We start from the raw sequence: 25347 nt of genomic DNA, 5'->3' as shown, positions 1-25347 counted from the left end.
TTTTAATAAAAAAGGTAAAAAATGTATTTTTTTTATTTAATTATTTAAATAACCTTAAAGATAGTCATTTTGTAGAGTTTTTTTTTTCTGAAAATATTGACGTTTTAACATTTTAATTTTATTCAATTTCCTGGTTTTTAATATTTTTTTTAGTTTCGAAAAAAACTGTGAATTATTTAATACAATAGTGCTATAGCGCGATAGTGTTATCATTGTATCAAACACGTGGCCCGCGTGCTCGCACGTCTGGCGAACGAGTTTTTTTTCGAAACTAGAAAAAATATTAAAAATCAAGAAATTGATGAAATTAAAATGTTAAAACGTCAATATTTTCAGAAAAAAAAACGCTACAAAATGTACTAATGTTTTAATAACATTTGCATTATTTGTGTGTACAAAAACATAAAAATATTATTGTCATACACCCAAGTACACGAATACAGTACTTTGCGATACAAACGTCGTCGAGAAACAGTTTTATATGATATACAGTACAGCAGTTAAAGCTACCGAGTAACCGAGAACAACAAAACAATATAAATACGATATAATGGATAATGGGCTTCGAAACATCAGTGCTCTGCGTAATAATGTAATATAATAATACGTGTAAATTTAAGCAAAAAAAAAAAATATATATCTAGTACATCGATTGGCGTTTTCGATCTTATGTGAGTTAATAAAAGCGAAGAAAAACGTCGGAGGACAGTCGTACTCGTTACCTTGATCGCGACCGCTACAAACGCAAACAGCAAAAAAACTGTATTCGCGCGGCTTTCAAAGACGCACATTACGCGAATATGAAAAGAACGGATTGAAAAACTCTGGAAAACTTCACTTAAAAACACTTTTAATATTTTAATTTGGTGCGGCGATAAGTCCTGCGTAACGTTTGCCACCCTGGCGATGTACATCAGACACCGCTCTATTGTAAGCTTTGTCCCTCCGGAGGGAAACCGCACCGTCGCGGTCTAGCCGATGACCGCGGCTAGTGCTCGCCGCCGCGTCTTTTGTCTTTAACCGTTCGTCTAGTTGTCTTCGTTCGTCGTCGCAAAACCGTTACGCCATCGTCGTATTCCGCCCTTGGTTTACACTCATCCGAGCTCTCGTGCCCATCGTCGTGCCGCACACGTCCCGTGTCCACGATCTATATTATTTTTATTTTGTTTTGGCTTTTGAGCCAAGCAAATAGCCTTTTCTCGCTTCGTGCCATCGTCCGTCCGAATTTTCACAGTGCGACCGAAGCCGTTCGCGACAAGTGCTTTCCGCTTATTCGGCGAAGCGCGAACACGGTTGATTGTTGTTTTCGTCGTTTTATATACTATTTAACGCCGGAGTCCAGTCAATCGCATTCAACTTTGTTAATCTCTTGTCCGCGATACAATAAGTTTTGCTGTGTAAAACCCCCGTATACGCTCTTACGCAGTACGTACACGCGGTCGTTGACCCGCGTTGTCCTACGGACGTTTGGTGGAGTGTCGGCGCCTGCTGATCCATGACAAAATAATGACAAAATGTTTATTTTGTCATGTGCTGGTCGGTCCCTGCTTGCTGTTCCATCGATGTGCCGGAACTACTTCGACAACAGCCACCGTCATCACCTGCAACATCTGCCATCAACTGTTATCAGGTCGTACATAAATGTTTTTATTTTATTATTTTTTATTATTATTATTCTGTTTTTGTCACCAATTGGTACGGCATATATTTTTATTTTATATTTAAGTAATCGAGCCGATCTGGTTGTGATTGTACTATATCATTGACTACCACTAGTCATAAAATATTAAAATATTGGCGCAATTATCGGGAGTGTAGGGTGTGCAATTCACAGGGACCCCTAAATTAAAAAACTCATGTACGATATTCCTATACTATAATTTATTAATCTATAATATAAACACATACCTATTATAATATTTGTTTTAATATAATAAATAATTATGTCTTTACCTATGTGAGAAAGCAATTAGGTGTATCGTAATACAGTATAGGTCCGAAATGCGAGTATAGAGTTAGAGTAATATACACTATAATACTATATAATTGAAAATTTGAAACTTCTTTTATTATTATACATAATAATTATGTTGGTGTGTGTACTGTGTAATGTGTAAGTCGTCACTCGTGACAATATTACCTATGTGTCTGACAATAATAAGTCAAAAAACTATCTATCTATAGAATTTTTGTATTACTATCTAATAATAATGAATTTGATACAAACAAAATCATTAATGATTTTGCTGCCTAAAAAAAAATTTAACTAATTAATATTATGACATATGAGAAAATAATATTTTTTAAAATTATAATAAGGTATGACTGTTTTTCATTTTTATTATTAGGTAAGGGCCCCAGTCTGGAAATTTTCATATAGGCCCCTTATTATCAAGTTGCGCCATTGGCTAAAATATTTTATTAATTGTGGAACATCAATAAAGTTGTTCTAATTTTTTTCTATACCACTAAACATTGTTGTTGAAATCTTGGGGACCTCGCACTCAATATCGATTTTGTAGTTAAGTAACAGAGTTACCGACAATCGACGTAAGTATTCACATACGTCGGGTTGTGTGTTATACCGTCGTCGGTGCGCGCGCGCACACACACATACACACGTATACTTGTCCGCCGGCTTCTTGTGCTGCCCTCGCGCAATGACTAATATATTATTATTATATACTATTTGAATGTACCAAATGGCAAATTCATACAAAGAATTAAATATTATGTTAATGTATGATCTGTACAATTTCAATACATATATTGTGTTTCATTAGGTAGGTAGATTGGTAGGTACCTTTGTTTTCAACAATATAAAAATGTAATTAATTAAATTTAAAACTTGTAGAATTATACTCAGATATTTAATATAATATATAAAGAATTGAGGCCATAAATTAAAACTTATTGATGATTAATAACTTCATTATTATTATTAATTATTAAATAATTTTTTTACTCATGAGCAAAATTTAACAAACATATGGTAGCTAAATAATTACTATTGTTTAATATTGCATATTATTAAAAAAAAAATACATCATAAAGTTCATATATAGATTTTTATTTGTTGAGTGTTGGATAACTATTACACTCCAGAAACTTAATTATTTTACGTAGTATAAATCTTACCACAGAAAAATGTTACATATTTAATGTAACATATCTTCATGTCTATTGTGTGTACTTATTGTCCATAATATAGACAATATAGACTCTATATTACTTATAATACCATGAGTGAAATATACAATATTTGAAATTACCAAATTTATCTCCTTCCACGATGTTAAATGTTGTACATGAATACAGTATACTGTATGACACAAACGTCGTCGAGAAACACTTATATGATATTCTACAGCATAACCCGTTAGAGCTACCGAGAACAATAAAACAATATAAAATAATAAGACCGTCTCATGAACGTTTCGTTCATGGAAACGCGTGGTGATTTTGTAGGTGCTAGTGGGGGTGTCGGTGCGCGTGTTTGCTCCTCCATCATCGGTTTCCGGCCGTTCCGACTCGGCTGGTAGAACAATAATAATTGGGTTGTCCAAGGTATTGCTCATGAATTCTGTTTCCGTGAATGAAATTTTCGGCATTTAGACAAACAAAATTTGTTTTGACTTATTTGTAGTTCAAATACTAAGTCTTAGGTATTTCGCATATTTCATGGACCAGGACATATAAATGCATGTCTTAATGATTTTTTCGTATAAATGCTTTTTTCGTCCTATTTTATTTTTAGTCAGGTATTTAACGTGTATTGTTGACTGTTGTACTATTGAAATCGAGATTAAATTAATTTACTGATATCAACTCGTACATAACGGTTGACAAAAGTCGTTAGAAAATCGTTTTTAGTTTGGTGCGATCCATTGACTAACCTGCGTCGTGCCGAATATTACTTTTATTCGCGTTGATTTGTTTGTTTAATTGTAAAATTAATAGAAAAATTATAATGAAAAAATAAGAATGAAAGTTAAATTTTAATAATTTTTTATGGCATATTTTTGAAAAATAAGTTTAGCTTAGTTTGGACTTCTGTTTTTCTTTAATCAAGAATTTTCTTTATAAGAATTTGTTGTATTTTTCGCTTTCGTGGTCTTTTAAGGAATCATTTACATTAACTGTACCGGCAGCCAGTACTCGTCCGGTCCGACTTGTTTTTCAGTCCCGCTTTGTGCCTTTGCGGCGTGGGGGGGGGGAGTAGTCGACAGTGTAGCGCCATTAGGTTGGACGCAGACTGATCGTTGCATACCGTGTCAAACTTTGGCCTTTGGGTACAAACTACAAAGCAACACGTTTATCTGGCTTTGGTACGCATTTCATATAAGTCTTATACAAGCGGTGATGCGGCATGGTTAAAATGGACTTTAACGACCAATAACTTTAACATCATAGAAATATTTATAAAAAATCGTAAGTTACCAATTTGCCTGTCTCGACATTTAGGTACTTAGTTTATCAACGTAGACACAGCACAAGTCTTAGTGTGCATCTTTTCGGGATGAACAGGTCATATATATATATAATATACAGAGTGATTCTTTTATCATGAACCACTCATTCTTTCAAAAGTATTCATGCTTTTGAAAACATTTTTTTTAACATAATTTCAAGTTGTTAAAAAATAACGTTTTTATTAAAAAATTATATTTTTTTAATTTTTTTTACTTTTTTGAATGACAACATAGTTTTAATTTCATATTCTATAGTAGAATATTTTTCTGAGTATTTTAATACATAAAAATTGAATTTAGGGCGAGTAGTTTATTAGTTATACGTAATTAAAATTTAGACAAGCGGAGTAGTGGAGAACAATTTTGAGGGGTTACCCGTAACACTACTCCGCACATCAACATTTTAAAAATACTAGTCTTATAACCAATAAACTACTCACCCTTAATTCGATTTTTATATATCAAAATACTCAAATTAAAACTATGTTGTCATTCAAAAAATTAAAAAACTTAAAAAAATATGAGGATAAAAAATATTTACAAATATAATTTTTTAATAAAAGTTGTTTTTTGAACAAATTAAATCTATGTGATAAAATGTTTTCAAAAACATGAATACTTTTTGAAATAATGAGTAGTTCATGATGAAAGAATCACCCTGTATGCGTATATATATATATACTAAATTATATATTGGATGCATATATTAATGTATATATATATATATCATTATCGTGACCTATTCAATGACGAGATATACTAAGAAAATACAGCCGATTAATGACCCATGTCCTTTTTTCTAACAACATATTTTATGACTAATTCAAACAAAAATTGTATGTGTAAACAGTGAATCATTGATGGAGTACCATTATGGTATTTTAATCGTTATTTAATTGTGTCTATATCTTTAATCCAAATAATATTATCTTATAATATTTTAGACTGATGTAGTATTTTAAAATATCAGTTTGATACATAATTTGAATAATTATTAAATTAATTGCTGTGTATATTAACGTTATTTTATTTATATGATATTATTATGATATATTAAAATTTATAGATACTTAACAACAATACGCGGGACTCGTTCACTATAAACACACTTATAAAAATCAAATATATCAACAAAAAAAACTTAAATTAAAAACTCGACTGTTTTATAATTTATGTTGAGACTAATTTGAAATAAAGATTCTAAGTAAACAAATTATGAGTCATCAATTTTTAAATTATAAATTTAATTTAATAATTATTAGTTAATTATTATAGTGAAATGAAGAAACTAACGTATATAGTGTCTGTGAGACTGTAAGAGCCTTTTATTAGTTTTAGTTTTATAAAATAAACTAATATTATTTAAAAAAAATCGAAAGTTTCGTGAAGTTAAAGTAGACCATATACTTGTAGCGCCATATACTAAGAAAATATTAATTTATTATATGACATAAAAAGAAATACATACCTATACTCCTATGTACTTACGAATAACTACGATTAAACATTCAATGAGTGTGCAGTTGTCAGCATACCTTGTGATTTATTTTATTATCTTGTCGACAGTGTTTGTGCCAATAGCTTTAGATAATCCATTTAAAGTAATTCAAAATACTATTTGATTGCATTTGCTTTAATCCAAAAATGTTTAGCTCTACAAACTATCAACAAATAAATACCTGCAGATGTGTCGCTAAAACTTCACTTTATTGATAGAAATACATTTACATATTATGAATTACTTACAACAATTAACTTAACAAATTAACTCTATTATAATAAATATTTTTTAATACACATTTAGTATTCACATATTTTTAACTGAAAGCTCCCAATTTTCTAATTAAGAACATCAACTAGATTTAAACCGAGACCCATTTCATTTTTTGAAATATACGATAGTTGTAAAACATTTAATAATTGTTTACTTGTTTAAAGTATGTTATCAATGTAGTACATAGTAATATAGTATAGTTCATCATTGGTTGTTTTAACAGTATACAACATACAAATAATATTGTTACATTACCCAAGTTACTTAGGTATAAGAAATCATTTTTTAAGTTTAAACAAAGTTAAGATAAATTGTTTCCCAAGAAACAATGGAAGCATTGATATAAATAATTAATATTGAATGAAATTTTAAAATATATATTATTGATACTATTGAAGAGAGTTCTAATGGACTTTTAAAAAAAAAACGTTAATTATAATTTATAATATTATATTTGTAATATTACGTAAAAATGCAATCATTTGGATTTTACATAAAAATTGCAAAATGAAAATTACACATTCTAAATTGTTATATTACGAAACAAATTTAGTTTTTGGTTAGAATTGTAAAGCATTTAAAGATAAAACATGCAAAAGTCAACAAAATCCTAACACTATTTATAATAATAGAAATTTATATTAACATATTGCTTTTATTATGTTATGTATGAATTGTGTCATGTTTATGTCATTGCAAATTTTATTGTGAGATCTAATTCACTTACTGCAGATTACAAATTTACTATTTTTATTTTACATTTTTTGGAGATTTTGAAGATTACAGCATCGTAATTTATTATTTCGATAACAGTTTTCTAATACGTTAAATAATCTTGTGTTTTTTTTTTTTTGTTAACAAAATGTTTTACTTTTTTGTTTATTGTCTATAACAGTGGTCGGCAACCGGCAGCCAGTGCCGCTAATGTACACAGCCCGCTATAAATTGTAGAACGGCGAATTTTTTTTTTATGCATTGCATAATTTTAAAGTTTTGATAGTCTTTTGGTTTTTAGTGAATTGTTGAAGAATACACCATTTTTATTTTTATCCACCCCATGAACTCTTTCCAATTCGTGAATGTGGCCCAAGAGTTTAAAAAGATTACCGACCGCTGGTCAAATAATACTGTGTATACTGTGTAGTGTTATCGCCATCGTATTTTATATCATTAACATTATATTATATGTCTATGGGCGGCCTACGCGTATGGCCGTGGTTCACAATATAATTACCAGATATATTATAATTATAAATATCTGTTTCCATTAGTTTATTTCTAATTTAATAATCCTTCGCAGATTCATGAATTCATAATATATTAGCTGTAGCTATAATATTTAAATACATATTTTATAAATACAAAAAATATATATGTAAAAAAAATAAAATATTTGGTAAATACATTTTTTTAAATAATAATAATTATATTATTTTGAAAATGATTATACAAGTATAAGTTACATATAATTTTGTTAAATAAAATATTGAAAATTATTTAAAATATAAGTATATCTATATTATATCAACAATAATTTTTTGTTAATAATATTATGTCACAATGTGTATAATATTATATAAAAAAATAAAATTATAATATACAAATTGTGTCAATAATTATTAAGTATAAATGTATATAATAGTGATATAAAATTGGTAATTTTATAAATTACACAATACAAAAAGTTTAATATATTATATTTTATGTTATACATATCGAAAATTATTAAAACCTATGTAAAATATTTTGTCATAAATTATTTGATCGGTGATCGTCGTGTTCGATTGTAATGGCGACTACCATAATAATATAGATATAATGATATATATATATAATTATATACCTATTATTTTATTTATTTTTTTATATTATAGACATTACTATTAAATTTTATAGTTGCATATTATTTTTTTTTATAAAATATTGTGCATATTGTGACATATTAAAATATTAAAGTAATGTCAATATGTATATATTCTTATATATTTAAAAAAAATGTCGATATTTTATTTTATAACATTTTATGCAATTTATATAAATTATATACCAATTATTTTATTTTTTTACAAATATTATATACATTTTTCTTTTGGCCGAAAAGAGTACCGGTCATTTTAAAAATTTGGTTGACAAGTGAATCGGCTGAAAAGGAAAGGTTTTTGGTCGAAAATGGTCTTGTCCGGATTATTAGACCCAATATGAAAGAAATAACGCACGTACATAGGTAGGTAAACTACACGATGGTGTGACATCCACGTTACATTTTAGAGGATAATAGGAACCCAATAACTCCAGACTACAAATTCTTTATACTTTATTATATAATAATAAAATAATAATATAGTAATATAGATAATCAAAAAAACAGTTTTTTGTGTATTCAATTAAAATATTGTTTTCCGTAAAATGCTTCATAAATCATATTAATTTAATATTTTCTTTAATGCCTATCTATATATTATTTTTCTATCTTTGGTATGGTGGTTCCTGTTAACTATCATGTGCAAAGTACTAAAGTTAAATTTCTGTAAGCTATTATAAGAACTACAGTCTGTGTTATGGATAAATGCTAATCAAATTTACAATTTATATTTAAGCTATATGTGAAACTATCATTATCTGATTTGTAGGTATAAGACACCAAATTTATATCTTCTACATGGATATAAGTGGTAAATATTTTAGTCTACTGAATATGTACACTCTAAATCTATTCTTTACAGCAGATCGAGATTCCAAGTTTTTATTCACTTTTATATTTTATAAATGAAAAAAATGACTGTACAATTGAATACAACTCTGTAGACCATCGAATGAAATATAAGATCAGGGAATAACATTTCAGCACTGTACCTAACGCAGTGACGCTTTTAAACTACCTCCTATATAATAGCATATACTGTAATTTTACAATATAACACGTTCATTCTCAATTTCAACATAATTTATTTTGGATATACATTGAACGGCGCCGATGAGACGTAAAAGAAACTATGTGTGCTCTTGACAAAGGATAAAGGTATGTCAGAAACAATACGAGTTTTTATCTTGCCTGCGTTCTTCACCGTTTTCTGCGTATCGATCAGTTTTCGAGACAATCTTGTTGTTAGGGTGGCTGGGTGAAGGTTGCCGGACCGTACACTACACAACAAAACGTCCTTTTTGATTGTGACAATGAGACACGTCGATTCAGACACACAGTTTCGACTATTTTTTTAATATAATTTATAACTGGTGTATTCATGACTTATTGTTGGTTTTCGGTAAGGTATATTGTTTGGTTTTGGTCTTGATCTCGACTTTGTCACTACGTGTTGTAACACGTTTTCTATTGTAATAGAAATTGAAAACCTACCTGTTTCATTGTATTTTAGGTGTAGTAACACTAAACCATAACGGGTAGGGCTATATAATATTATACTTACGACATAGTAATATGTTATATGTCCTTTGTGTTCTAACATTCGATTTTGTCGTTATAAAAATCAATTTAATGGAAGACACATCCAAAACCATAGAGTTGCAATCGTTTCCACTGTCCGTGTCGAGCGCTACATACGCTCGACGGCCCTTCCCGTATTACGAATTCCTGCACTGAGTGTAGACCGGTTCCATCCAGCATTGTGCTCTGCTACTTGCGTTTCGTCATCACGCGCCAGTCGTTTTTCAGTCGCACTTCTCGACACTTGTACCTCATTTTTGTTCGTCATCCACGTTTTCATCGTAAAAGGTATGTTACTCGTTTTATTTATTTGTTTGAGGATATCGGCACAATATATTAGAAAATTCATTCGTAAGATTTTCGTGTAATTTTGGCATAAATATTAGTTTATTAGAAGTATATTAATATCAGTATTTTTAAAGGTTTCACGTGATCCGCTTAATATTTTAATATTATTATTTGACCTTTAATTTTTTTTTTAATTTTAATTTATATAAGACAATATTTAAACAAATCGATGTACTATTTTTTTATAAATACTATTATCTTCCTTTGAATATTAATTCTCCAACATGATTATGTATTACCTACTTTTCTTTTAAGCGCGGTGCTTATTCTTTTTCTTTCATGCCGTAAAGGACATTACTATTTGCTAGAAAGCCGTGAAATAATTTAATATTAAAATATTCATTCAATTATCATATTAGTAAATATTAAATACGGCTATTAACTCCGTTATGTTAATGATTATTATATTAAGGAAGTTAGTCAGTTAAGTCGATTACTATGTATTCTTAAAACTCAAGGGTCTAGTAATTATGAAGTGCTGTTCTAAGTGATCCTGCGCGTATTTCACGGTCACACGGACAGTGTTTTTGTATTCTACAGGTAATTTTTAAGTCCCTATTTCCCTATCGGAGTATCGGAGTATTCGCGGAGTGATTCTATCGGCGTTCTTGAAATTCTTAAATGCACATCTCGATATATCTCATTGAAATGAAAACACCTTAAAAATACGCGAACGCAAGTACTGACACAATTGAAAATTGTTAAATATATTTTGACTAATAATTGTTGAATATTAAAAAGTACAAATGTACAATCTAAGATCATTAGTTATCGAACAGAAACAAAAAAGATAAACTATAATCAAGTTTAACTAATACTTTCATATACTTATTTCCTGTATACATTATTCGCTTACAATTTTCATGAGTACTCTAATTATCGAAGTCTAAATGTATAATATTACTAAACCACCCAAATTGTCGAAATTTACGAAATATGTAAAAAAAAATTCAGACATTTTACAAATAATGTTAAAATATTTGTTTATGACGAAATATGTAAAAATATGTAAAATAAAATATATATTATTTTATTGCAAATCACGTGAAATAAATTAATCATGTTTTAATAAAAATATATATTTGCATACAAATCCCAGCCCTAATTATAACTTATAACCATTTAGTTTATTTATATAAATAAAGCAAATACTTAAAATATAGTGCTATAATATTTTACCAAAATATAAAGGAACTTAAAAAAACAACTTCTCAACATCTTGTAAATTTTTATTTTTAAATATCTTAACAATTGGAACATTAAATGAGTTATTAATTTCTGATAAATTTTGGTTTCTTTAGTAGCTTTAGTATGTTTTTTGTTATGCCTATCTTTCTTATTTAACCATAAAACAGTTAGATGTGAATTGGAATTATTGACAGTAACCACATAGTCCAATATTAACATTAGCACCTTCTGTGACAAAGGAAGAAATCATAAGTAATATTTTATTTCATTCATTAATAACATAAGTAATAACGCAAAACATTTTTTTAAGTGCATTTTTAAATTTTTTACTACACAAAGTATGTCATACAACACAGTTTTTAGGGCTGCTCTTTTATAAGTATGCTATACAACTGCCTTAGCCATTCGCAAACTTAATATTTTATAACTGTTTATATTTTTACAAAAAACTATTCTATTTTTTTTTTATTAGATTAAACATAATATAACATATAAAACATAATTCTGTTAGAATAAATATTTTTAAATGATAATCTCATAAATATCAGATTTTCAGTTATGGTGGATAGAATTTATAGTACTAAGTTTGTACCCTAATTGAGGCTGAAATGTGTTTTCAACCAATTTTTTTATATTTGTAATATACAGGGTTAAGATTTATATGTAATAAAAAAATATAAAATATGCAAAAATAAGCATTTAAATTTTTATATTATATAATTTAGATTAAAAATTATTTTATTTTTTGCAAGCATATTTATTAATTATTATTTTAGTAATACAATTTATTATTCACATTTAACAGTAGAAGTATGTGTAATACTTGTTACAACAAAATATTTTATTTTTAAATTTTCAAATATATATGATTGGATCGTATGTACTATTGTTTTGTATTGGCTGAAGCTTCTTTGAATGTCACATGATGTAATTGGCGCATATTATATTAATAAAAACAGTATTATTTTCATCAGTATATTATAAGTTGTGGACATAATTCTCTATAACTATTTGTATGTAGCAAATAAAAACATACTGTTGCTTACTCAGCATAGTCCTGGTAATATATACAACATATTATTTGTAGATCACAGTATAATTATGATGATAATAATAAGAATACTTCATAATTTACCTATATATTAAACTTTAAACAAAGAATTTCTATTAATTAAATTTTTTTTTTTTTTTATAAATTGTACATATAAAAAACAATGTTTTAAAGGAATAAAACGTCAAAGCGGTCAATACTTGTACATTTTAATAGGAAAACCAAAATATTTTTTTCTGAAGATGACATCACAAAAACACAGACAAATGTTATAATTAAAACCCGTATTTATATGTGATTTAATTGTAAAATATGCATGTGAACATGGACTAAAAAAAAGCAAAAAATGCATATTTAAATTTCAATTTTTATTAAATTCTATCTAAATTATCACTGATAATTAGTTATTATTTTTATTTAGATTTTCATAAAAAAAAGGAGACAAGTAAATAATATGTGGTACAATGTAGTTTTGTTAGATGAAAAACTGTGTTCAACGTCAACACTGGTGATTAGTGCTTATTTAAAATTTGCTAATACATCCACTGAATAATTTGAAACAGAAATCGTTGAAATTACCACTGTCGTCTAGAAGTATTTTCATAATTTCTTTTAAATGTATTAGTCCTTTATTTTTAAGTTGTATTTAAATTATTGTACTATTTGCGCTTGTAGGAAGTTCATTGACAGAATTTGGCACATTGCTTAAAATTGATACACCATTTTTAACAATTTAATACACACTTCTGTTGAAGTTTTATACCTGATACATTGAATAAATAGTTACATATAATACAATAATGAACCTACATTTATTAAAAATAATGTTAATAGCAAAAAATAATCTGAACATTACAAAATATTTTATTTTATTCATTAATAATTATACCATTGACATGAAGTATGAATTACCTGTTAATAATTGGTTTTCGATATCTTTAAAACATTTTTCAGTGTATTTAGGTAAGTCTTCTTCAAATGATCCAACAATAATATGATTGACTTCTACATTTTTAGAGATTCTTGATAAATTATTCTTATTGGTCAGTCCAATAATTAATTGCTTTAATTCAAAAATGTTGTTACATATTAATTCAATTTTAGTGCTCAATTTTAATATAACTTTATATATATTTTTTGAATTTAATTCTAAAAACAACAAATATATACATTTAAGTTATCGTCTTAGTTATGCTTTTTTAGTATTAATTATTTTATTAGTAGAATTTATAGGTGTTGTATTATTCTTGCAGGTATCGTCTAATATTTAACAAGTACATTTAACATTTTTTTTTAACTTAAATAATTTATACTATCTACATACCATTATTTATTCTAAGCGGATGAGTTGTTGTAGGTGCCAAAATAATATTAGTATCATCAAATAACACTTGAGAAGCTTTTTGTTATTCGTGTACATTAAAATTATAATTGTTATAAATACAATTTATGGTCATATCTTTAGATGGACAGGGTATTGAATATAAATTGAATTCTATAGTTTTTATTTTAAAACCTATAAAATAAAATACATTTGTATACAAAACAATATTTTTTATGTACACAGCGCTATTTTTTTCAATTAACAAAAACAATTATTTAATTAATCACTTGTTAAATTAAAGGATAGTCTATCATTTAAATAAATAAAATATTGTTGGATTACTAGGTTTGAAAAAAATTCTGAAAGAGACCCATTGTGATGTTTGAAATGTAACTGAAAATTTTTGTTTAATCTTGAATATATAATGTTTTTCAATCTAAATATTGTTTTGTAACCTGATGGTTTTTTCAACAGTTTTTTAATAAATGTCTCATGTTATTTTCAAATTTAAATGCAGAAAATATATTTAATGGCCCAAATTTTTTAACATCATTTTCTAAATGCATTAAATTATGAATATTATATGAGATACACAGAATTTTTCACATACATTTTGAAACTGATACATAATTTTTTTTAAAAATGAATAAGTATATTTCATATATTTTCAAATTTTGCCAATTGATATAGCTACATGTAATACAATTAAGGTATATTGAATATCTGGTTTTAAAATTTATTTCAAAATCACTAGACCAGTATACAAAAAGAATTATCAGTACTCTGTTGCTTTCCAATGTCTATATTCTGTTAATCCTCTTAGTATTCTCGCAATGTCACTTGGAGTACGTTTTTAAATTTCTATTAAATATACAGATATATATTTAACTACAGATAATGATTTTTGCACTGAAAGTGCCTCAATCCATAAAGTTACCAATTTTTTTCAACTCCAAAACATTCGGGGTGCTTGTAATCAAGAAGCGTACCTGAAAATAAACTAAAATTTGGCACATTGCTTAAAATTGATACACCATTCTGACAGTCTATGTAATAATTTTCACCAAACAATGTATCACATCTAACAACAAACTCATCTACTTCGTTTGGTGATTGAAAACAATTTCTACCATGAATACCATTAGTTCTTATGTATGTACCAGTAGTTATACATTTTGAGCAGTTATTATATCTATTGCGAGACTTAATATGAAGTACAGAGAGTACGGAGAATTCAAATATGAAATTTTATTTTGCATATTTTAGAGTTTTTTTTCATACATTTTTTTTCGTTACACTAACGCATGCTCGACGATTTTTAACAATTATGGATCATATTATTATCTATTAGTGACTGTAACCTATAATTTGTGCTTTATTAGAAAAAATGTTGTATCCTTGACTGCACTCTCTGGGGGCTTCGGGAGTAGAATTTTCTGTTAACTGTTTCATTTTAAATTCCTTGAGTTGCTATATCAGTTTGTTGTAAGGTGTGATCAAACAACTAACACGATATATATATATATTTATAGTAATGCCTTGTAGAGTAGTGATATTGTATACGAGTATACCTAATGATTTTATGTTAATTATATTTTTGTATTATGAATAGCTCTATTTGTTACGTAAGGCTATTGTGTAGTTTCCTGAATTTTATAACACATTAAAAATTTACTCGTGAAATGGGCTAATCTAGATAGTTTATCAAATTTTAAGTAGGCACTTTTCTCAATTAAATATCAAAACATAAAATAATTAAGAATTTGATTATTCATTTAAGGTCTATATTATACATAATAAGCCAAGTGGTATTGATTTATATTCATGTATTTATATATACATACATATATAAATATACATATATGTTATGTATATATTAATATTCATCAATTAAAGTACTATTCAACTTCTATAAGCAAAGCTTATATGGTGAAGAAAATGATTTTCAACGTCTAGTATTTAAAACTAGTCATACTATAATATAACATTGAAAAAAGTATGATTGAATTAACAATAAAGTTTTTATAATAGTTCTACTAAGTAAGCAAAAACAATTTTTTATTCTATAGAAAGCCCGGTTTTCTATAAATATTAAAAATGGAACTTAGTAAAGAAACAGGTGAACATATGGAAGTAGACAAGCCAACGGACAGTCCATCCATTGTTCATAATAATCATGCTAATAAAAACAAACAATCTATTTAATTCTTATTAAAAAATTTGTTTACATTGTTTATATTCAAATCTAATTATTGTGTTTAATTGCAACAGCTGCATTTGATGGCCAATTTCTTTTTCTTTTATATAATTTCTTGTATTAGTTATAGGAACACATTAAGGCCCTTTTGAATAAATGTATTTTAAGCAGTTTAATATACACAATTATTAAATAATGGATTATAAATATTATAGGGAAGGAAGAAGAGATGTAATCTATGTTACTACGCCAATAGAACAGAAATTTAAATTTCCATAGAAAATCACCCATATCTAGTTTCAAAATGTACTATCTCCTTTGATAAGTATATAATATATTCTCAGACTTCATCGATAACTATAATAAATAAATATATAATTATATTACACCGTACACTGTTATTAGGGTTTTTCGTGTATAATGCTGTTAGTTAACTTCATACTGTACAATCTCCAACCAAAATTTCCTTAAAACGAAGACAAAATATTGTCCTTATAAACACAAAAACGAGAAATAATCTTCCATAGCTATCTAAATAGGATAAAATGTCTACACAGAGAAAAATATTTTTTTGATTAAGCTAGGTATACGTTTTTTCAGAAAATTTAATGAACATGAATATTGTACATTTTGTAACTATTATAAACTCTTCATACATAATAGTATATACTATAAATGTCTTTAAGCATCATGCAATGGCTATATTATATATTAATTATTATAATATCAATGCACCAGTCACCAATAGCCGACGGGCGACGACGAATGTAATAACACTAATAACTGTAGGAAACGGATCTAAATGCTCTAGAAAACAAAACAAAAAATACCTATAAAAATACGAAATAAATAATGCACTCACATATCAAACAATTTTTTTTAAATGCTCTTAAAATTATTTTTAACATTGAAAAAATTCTTATTCATATTAATTATAAGTCTAATTGCATGTATGTGTAATATAATATTATATAGGTACTTACCTAAGTGTGTCATCTAGTACCTAATATAATAATTTCGTTTGACAAACCGTATTATAGGTGGCGACGTCGTCATATATATATATTTGATCGGTAAAAACATAATAACAAATAATAAAAATAGAAGCACGACAAGACAAAATTAATTATATTTAATTTTATTGTTTTAGAATGAATTATTTTAACTACATTTTTAGAAAATGTTCTCCATTATTATAAATAAAGAGTTAAAATAAAAATATTTTTATATATTGTTATTATTATATTATATTAACTTATACATTTTACAATTATACAACTGACTAGTACGCAAATAATATAATAATAATTTATAAGAAAGAAATATTGGATATGAAAATAATACTAGTATTTAATTTATCACAATTAGCATAATCAATTGCATTTAGCGTGAATTGTCATTTTAAAGTATTCGATCACACAAATTACTTGAACCTACCATTAGTTGTTATATTAATATTAAAACAACTTAACTCAATAATATAAAATAAAGTACATGCGTGTTTGTGTGTTTAAAATATTCTAAGATATGACTTTCTATTTAAATATTGACAATATTAAACTTGATTTTATCAAATTATTGGAAATGTTGTTTTTAAATATTCAATTTAATTTTGAGTATTAATTTTCAAAAAGTTAAAAGCATTTAAATTTCTTAAAGTTCCTTAAGTTCAAGAATCCGTTCTCACTATTATGTAACATATATGTTTATTTGCATATAAACATTATTTTTTATGAATATTTCATCAGTGGAAACTGTAACTTCCAAAATTTGTTACTACATATTGTAAAATTTATTTTTATTTCATATCAATCATATCCTTATTTTTATTATTAGTTTTAGTTTAAGCTCCTTGTTAGCACTTTAGCAAATTCAAATATTAATAATATTTTTTTAATTTTGTATTATTCTAGATACCAACAATGGATAGAATGAAGAGAAAGACATCTGCTGGTTTAAAAGTAATTAACAGATTTTTACATCATAATTAAAAATTCTAACTACTAATATTATGCATCACAGATTTTTTAACAATACTTAATTTAACAATATGATTTAAACATATGTAAATTTTATAAAAAATTGCTCTACTAGTCGATCTTTTTTCAATTTTTTTTCTGTTAACCAATGTATTTTATTATGCTGAAAACAACAGTAAATTCAGAATTTTGTTGTTATTAAGTTTTAATATTTATGTCATTTCAAATTTCATATTTGACACCTGATAAAGTAACTTAGTTTCAGTAATTTAAATTGTAAATTTTAAAATAAATGTTCTATTTTATTATATATATACATATGTATGTATATAGAAAAATAAAAAATATTATGTAGAGTTTATTATAAAAAGTAATAATTAATAAATAGATCCTGTATGTTTATACACTAAAAACAACCAAAATAAACCCTTATGTTTTTTAAATTTATTCATTTAAATAAAAAAAATGTTTGTACTACATTTTTTATTTAAATTTCATTTAAGCCTATTTCATTGTAGATTGTTAATATTGTGCTAATGCTATTGTTGCAAAACAAAAACTTCTGGTTTTGACCAATTTGTTTAACTGTATAGTAACTATTTGAATTTTTCACCCCTAGGCTTAATTATTTATTTTTTTTTTGACTTTATTTAAAATTTAAGATATATACAATTTTATAAAGCATATTTTTTTTTTTTTATGAATTTAATATAACATTAGTTATACTCTACACGGTTAAACATTTTATATCTCTTTTAAATTTCAATATTCATTTTAGTATAATGTTAAAAAATATGTAGAAGATGATTTCTATGTTGGTATCAACTGTACATTGAAGGATTTTTCGTATTCATTTTAGTTGTTCAACATTTTAAAGTTATTACATCTGCTTTTATTATTATTTTAATAGATTTAATTAATAATGGTTTAAAAAATGAGTAACTTAATGGTAAGTTAATAAATACATATTTTATTTCATGTTAGACACTTTAACAGAAAGTCAAAGTAAAAATTATGAATTGAACTACAAAAATGTAATATTACAAATTTAATATGTATTGTTTTAGTGCAGATTAATTCTTTTTAAATAACATTTAATTTAACATTCACTAATCCAATTAAATAATGTTAATATAATAAAACAAATATATAATTGAATTACAATACACATTTTTTACTATTAAACTTAGTATAATTTGCTTAATTTTTGTAAAAACACAACTTTATTTAATTAATAAAGTTTAGTCTAGATTAGGTTATATAAAAAATAAAAAAATAATTTCTTGTTGTGTTAATTGTATATTTTATGATCGGTTAAAAAAAAAGTTTTAATTTGTTTATTTTTAGAAAACCAATAATCTTTCAAACTTAGAAGCACATTTTATTGGATTTGATATTGATGATGAAGTACTGATAAGAATTGAAAATAAGAAAAAATGTAAGTTTTTCAATAATTATATGTTCATACAGCTTTTATATTTAACTAAAAATTCAAAATTATTACAAATTTTATAAAAAAAATTTATATGATTGTATTTAGTATTAAAAATGGTACTTAAAAAAGAAACGAGTGAGTCTATGGAAGTAGACGAGCCAACTGTCAGTCCATCCATTGGTCATAATAATCATGTTAATAAAAAGAAACTATCTAAATCAAGAAGTAAGTTAGAAAAATTATATTTGTAAACCTGTTTATATTCTTTTGTTTTATAACATGAGTAAAATATATATATATATATAATTTTTTTAAATAATTTATTGTATCAACACCAGAACCTAATGGTATAAAGAATAATTGGAGTAATAAGAGGCATAAGAAAGACAATATACGCAATGATACCTTAGAATCATTCAAATTACATGTTCCGCCTTCTTTAGGTGAGTGGCAGAAATGTATAATACATGTATCAAAAAAAGATAAAATCTCCCAATTCATTCTCATTTAGTACACAAAATTTTCCAATTCATTCACATTAAATATTTATACACGTTAAATGTTAATTTCTATAGGTGTTATTAACTAAATTTTTGATATATTTATTGCTATTCTTTCTTGACATATTATTATTCATTATTTTACGTACATCCATCATATATCCTACAAACAATCTTAGGAATACCAACATAATATAATAATATATTATTTATAGTTAATAAATAAGTAGTAAAATAACATAGACAAATGGGTATCAATTTGTTGTATACACTAGGTGTACTGTAAAATAGTGTGAATAGGTTCAAAATATAAGTATATTATATCTTCAAAAATGTTCACATTCTTTTATAGTTTCATTGGTGAAGTAAAATCAATAACATACATAAAAATTTTAAGTCACCAAGATTTGAGATTATGAAAGATAATAAAATAATTAACATAGTTAAAATATATAATTTTGTTTAAATTTAATTTACAAATATATTTATAAAAAATAATTATATTTAAATATTTTTAAGAAATTTTTAATTCAAGTTCAAAATTTTAAAATCAATACATGAATTGCTTTGCTTAGAATCTAGTTTATTTAAATTATAAAAATTAAAACTACATTATGGTAGGTAAAATTATGTTGTGCATGTATCATAAATAAAAACTAAATTTATACTGATATTTTTTTTATTAGAGGAATGAAAATCTAATAAATATTTACATGTATATTAGAATTATGTATATTTTATTTTAATATCCAAATGTCAAATAATAAATTATTTTTTTTAATATCTCATTCTATAGAAGTAATTGTTTTTAAATTTTTACACAATTTTTTATTAAATACTATTATATTTCATTTTTTTTAAATTATGATTGCTAAACTTACTAACCTAGTATTTAAAATAATAATAATATTGTATAGCAAGATAAAGTTTTAAAGAATACATAGGATACATACGAACAGTACACATGTTGAATTAAAAAATGTGTTGGTATTACAACATGGCACCCAGAACAACAATATTTTAGTGCATAATTATCAATTAATGAAAGAAGATTAAATAATAAGATAAATTTGTTTAGTGTACTACTCTATATCGACTATAGTTAAAGCAATATTTCAATGAAAATTCAGATTTCAAGGGCAACAATAAAACATTAATATATCTTATGATATACTAATAAATAGTGCATATTATATTTCATGTTTGGTATATGTTTCATACTGTGTTCAAAGTTTACTATATATGAATAAAGATAGAATTTAATTATAAATATTATTATTAAACGGTTTTGATATATTATGTTTATTGGTTTTGAATGTTTTAGTACTTACAACTCAAAAATTCAACATAACTTCTTCAAACACTAGAATTCTCCGTAGTGCTGGCAGAAAAATGAATTATGATATTAAAGATGCTATTTTTAAACTTCCATTTAAGCATGGTAAGAAAATCAATTATTAATAGTTTATTTTGGTAGATTATCTGTGATTAATATTTTTTAGGATGGAAACGAGAAATAGTATACAGATCATCAGTTGAATCTGGTGTTGTCACTCGGGCCAATAGAAGTGGTGATGTGTACTATTATTCTCCAAATGGCCAGAAACTAAAATCATTACGAGACATTAAGGAACAATTGGATATTTCATCTGATAAAACTTCTCTTACTATAGAAAGTTTTACATTTGTAACAAAACCAATTGGCATAAATGATAAATCAAAAGAACTGATAAAATATAAATATGTCAAATCATTTAAGGTAATAAAAAAAAAACTGCATATGAACTGAGTCCCAGTATAAACTATTATGCCAAATTGAATCACAGCTTGTTTTAGGATATATACCAATAAGTCCAGTGAAATTGTAGGTATAATACTAATTGAGTCAACGTTTTAATATTAATTGAGTTCCATCAAATAAAAAAAATAAAACATTTTTCTTCCTATTTAACAGGCTTAGGAGTGTTTGTAAAAAAAAATCTACAGGTATGCTTAAAAAGGATTTGTTTTCAAATATTTCATAATATTAAAAAAATTTAGATAATGATAAGATAACATTGTTTAAATTCAAAATATAGTTATTGCATTTGATTGCAACAGCTGCATTTGATGCCCGATTTCTTTTTTTTCTTTTTTATAATTTCTTGTATTACTAATAGGAACACTTCTAATTTTTATATCCGTCTCGCATTGTACATTCCACAAAATGTTTATAAATTGTTAAATGTTTAGATTGGCTGAATAAAACTATATAAAATTATATTTTACTCAAAATAATAAAGTTAGGAATGTTCGAGTATGGAAGCAAATGTGAATTTTTTTACAATGGATCATTCAATATGCACATAACCACATGACTTTTTTCCATAAACTTTTCATATTTTATACATATAACTTTAAAAAACCGTGCATTAACAATTATCCTTATACATTTTTAGGATGACACTACTGTTGGCGTTGCTGTTAAACCTAAAAAATCTAAAACACCTAAACAACGCCCACCATTTGATTCTGAATTGACAGGTGATGGAAACAAAAAGTCTGTTAGTAAACCGAGACTTGATTTAAAAAAAGCGAAGACTTCCACAACATCAAAATCTAAAAAAGGTAATTATAAACATATATAATTATTTATTATTTAGCTAAACATTTGCAGTGCTGTCCATACTAATAAATAGATGTACTCCTTAATCTTCTTCAAATGTAAACTAACACAAACATTAAATACAGTTAAATAAGTTGTTATGTTCTAATATAAAGTAATAAAGGCCTAACAATTTATATAATAATTAACCACTAAATTAATATTTGAATTTGACTCTGTAGTAGTCTATTAGCACTGAGAAGTAGATACTTATTTCCCATCTCTTGTCATCATTCGAGTATACAACTAGTAAATCAAAACAATGAGCTAAAAAATGTTATTAGCATTGTCTGACTTTACCCATAGTGTGCCGTCCTCTTAATAAGGAATTGATTTTAGTAATATATATATATATATTTAATATATCTTTGTAATTACATGATCCACCTTTTTTAGTTGAGTGGCAGTAATGTATAATTTATGTATCAGAAAACATAAAATCTCCCAATTCATTCTCAATTGGTACACAAATTTGTGCCATTTCATTCACATTAAATATATATATAGATATACTCGTCAAATGTTAATTTTTATAGGTATTATTAACATAATTTTTGATGTATATATTTGATTTTTATTACATAAATGATATTCTAATAAATATTTGTTATATTTTATATAAAATAATGTTAAAAAAAAACATATCAGAATTATTCATATTTTATTTTAATATTTAAATGTCAAATAATAAATTATTTTTTCTTAATGTCTCATTCTATTGATGAAATTATTTTTAAATGTTTACACATTTTTTTATTAATTACCATTATCTTTCATTTTTTTTAAAATTATGATTGCTAAGCTTACTAACCTAGTATTAAAAATAATAGTAATATTATTTAATATGATAGTTTTAAAGAATACATAGTTAAACGAACATTCCACAAGTTAAATTAAAAATTGTGTTGGTACAATATGGCACCCAGAAACACAATATTTTAGTGCATAATTATAAATTTATGTAATTGTAGACAACATAAAAAATAAGATAAATATGTTTAGTGTTCTACTCTATATTAATAATAATATTCCTATGAAAATTCATATTTAAAGGGCAACAATAAGTCATTAATGTATTTTATGTTATACTAATAAATGGTACCTATTATATTTCATGTTTAGTATATGTTTCATACTGTGTTCAAGGTTTTCTAAATATGAATAAAAATAGAATTTAATTATAAATGTTATAACTAAATAGTTTGAATATATTATGTTAATTGATTTTTAATGTTTTAGAACTTAACACTTCTACATTCAATTATACTTATATAGAACCACCTAAAAATAGAATGCCTTATGGTGCAGGAAGAAATATTAATTGTCTAATCACCGATTCTATTTTTAAACTCCCATTTGAGCATGGTAAGTAAATTAATTATCAATGATTTATTTTGGTGGAATATCTATGATTAATATTTTTCAGGATGGAAACGAGAATTAGTATATAGAACATCAAGTGAATCTGCTGTTGTTACTGAGGACAATAGAAGTGGTGATATATACTATTACTCACCAAGTGGCCAGAAACTACGATCATTACAAGAAATACAGGAATATTTGAATATCTCATCTGATAAAACTACTCTAACTATAGACAATTTCACTTTCTTAGCAAAACCGATTTTCGTGTATGATGAATCAAAAGAACGAATCAGAGATGCAGATTTCAAATTATATAAGGTAATAGAATCAAGGCTGCATACGAATAGAGTCCTAGTATAATCTTTTTTGACGCATTGAATCACAGCTTGTTTTAAGTTATTTACCAATAAGTCCAGAGAAGTGTTAGGTATAATACTAATTGAGTCCCGTCAACTAATAAAAATATAAACATTTTCCTTCCTGTTGGTACAGGCTTAGGGCTATCAGTAAAAAAAAAAACTACAGGTTTGCTTAAAAAGGATTTTTTTTTTTTCAAATATTTCATAATATTGAAATATAATTATATTGGTGTATAATATAATATGAATAATTTGTGTATAATTAAATTAATTTAGATAATGATAAAACAACATTGTTTATATCGGTAAATATGTATGTGATAAACATTGTTTATATTCAAAATATAGTTATTGCATTTGATTGCAACTGCTGCATTTGATGCCCGATTTCTTTTTTTCTTTTATACAATTTCTTGCATTACTTATAAGAACACTTCTAATTTTTGTATACGTTTCGCATTTTACATTCAACAAAATGTTCATAAATTGTTAAATGTTTGGATAGGCTGAATAAAACTATATAAAATTATATTTTACTCAAAATAATCCTTGGACTCAATTCGTATTCAATTTAAAATTGTTATTTGCACTATTAAGTTCTTACTTCATTAAGTTTGGAATGTTCGAGTATGGAAGCAAATGTGATTCTTCTACAATGGATCAGTCACTATGCCACATTACCACATAACTTTTTATGCATATACTCTTCATTTTTTATACATATAACTGTTAAAAAATCAAGCATTTGATATTATCTTCATACATTTTTAGAATGAGACTACTGATGATATTGCTGTTCTACTTCAAAAATCTATAACACCTGAACAGCGCACACCACTTTATTATGGATTGACATTTGATGTAAACAAAAAGTCTGCTTGTCAAATGAGACATTTTCTAAATATGTGAAGACTTGCTTAAAATCAAAATCCAAAAAAAGTAAATATAAAATATTTTATTTTTTAACTATTTTTTAATTTATATGTATTACATTTTTCTGTATGTATAATAAAACTGATAATTAAACATAAATGTTATCATACATTTAATAGATTTATTTTATTTTATTTTTAACTCATATTTTTTTTTCATTTTGTAAATAATATAAAATTATGATTTGAAAATGGGAATTTTGCTATTCATTGTATTGTAAATTAATTTTGATTCAATTTTAAATAAATTAGATTTAAAGAACATTTGAAGAAACCTAAATATATTGTATACATTTTATAAAAAAAAAAAAACAATGCACACAGTATATTATTCTTA

General features: G+C 25.4%; 1 protein-coding gene across 1 annotated transcript in view; it reads left to right on the top strand.

The window, feature by feature from the left end:
• LOC113558243 overlaps positions 1-24987 on the top strand; it is a 30914-nt gene extending 5927 nt beyond the window's left edge. Inside the window, exons 5-11 of the mRNA XM_026963726.1 lie at positions 17710-17757; positions 19123-19213; positions 19316-19435; positions 19549-19653; positions 21035-21151; positions 23781-24037; positions 24850-24987. Of these exons, the coding sequence (XP_026819527.1) occupies positions 17710-17757; positions 19123-19213; positions 19316-19435; positions 19549-19653; positions 21035-21151; positions 23781-24037; positions 24850-24987 (876 nt within the window). The remainder of the gene's footprint in view (positions 1-17709; positions 17758-19122; positions 19214-19315; positions 19436-19548; positions 19654-21034; positions 21152-23780; positions 24038-24849) is intronic.
• The last annotated feature ends 360 nt before the right edge of the window (positions 24988-25347 follow it).

The sequence above is a fragment of the Rhopalosiphum maidis genome, chromosome 3 (genome assembly GCF_003676215.2).
Source record: "Rhopalosiphum maidis isolate BTI-1 chromosome 3, ASM367621v3, whole genome shotgun sequence".
Lineage (NCBI taxonomy): Eukaryota > Metazoa > Arthropoda > Insecta > Hemiptera > Aphididae > Rhopalosiphum > Rhopalosiphum maidis.
The sequence above is the reverse complement of the archived record's forward strand: the minus strand, read 5'-3'. Positions and strand labels throughout refer to the sequence as shown.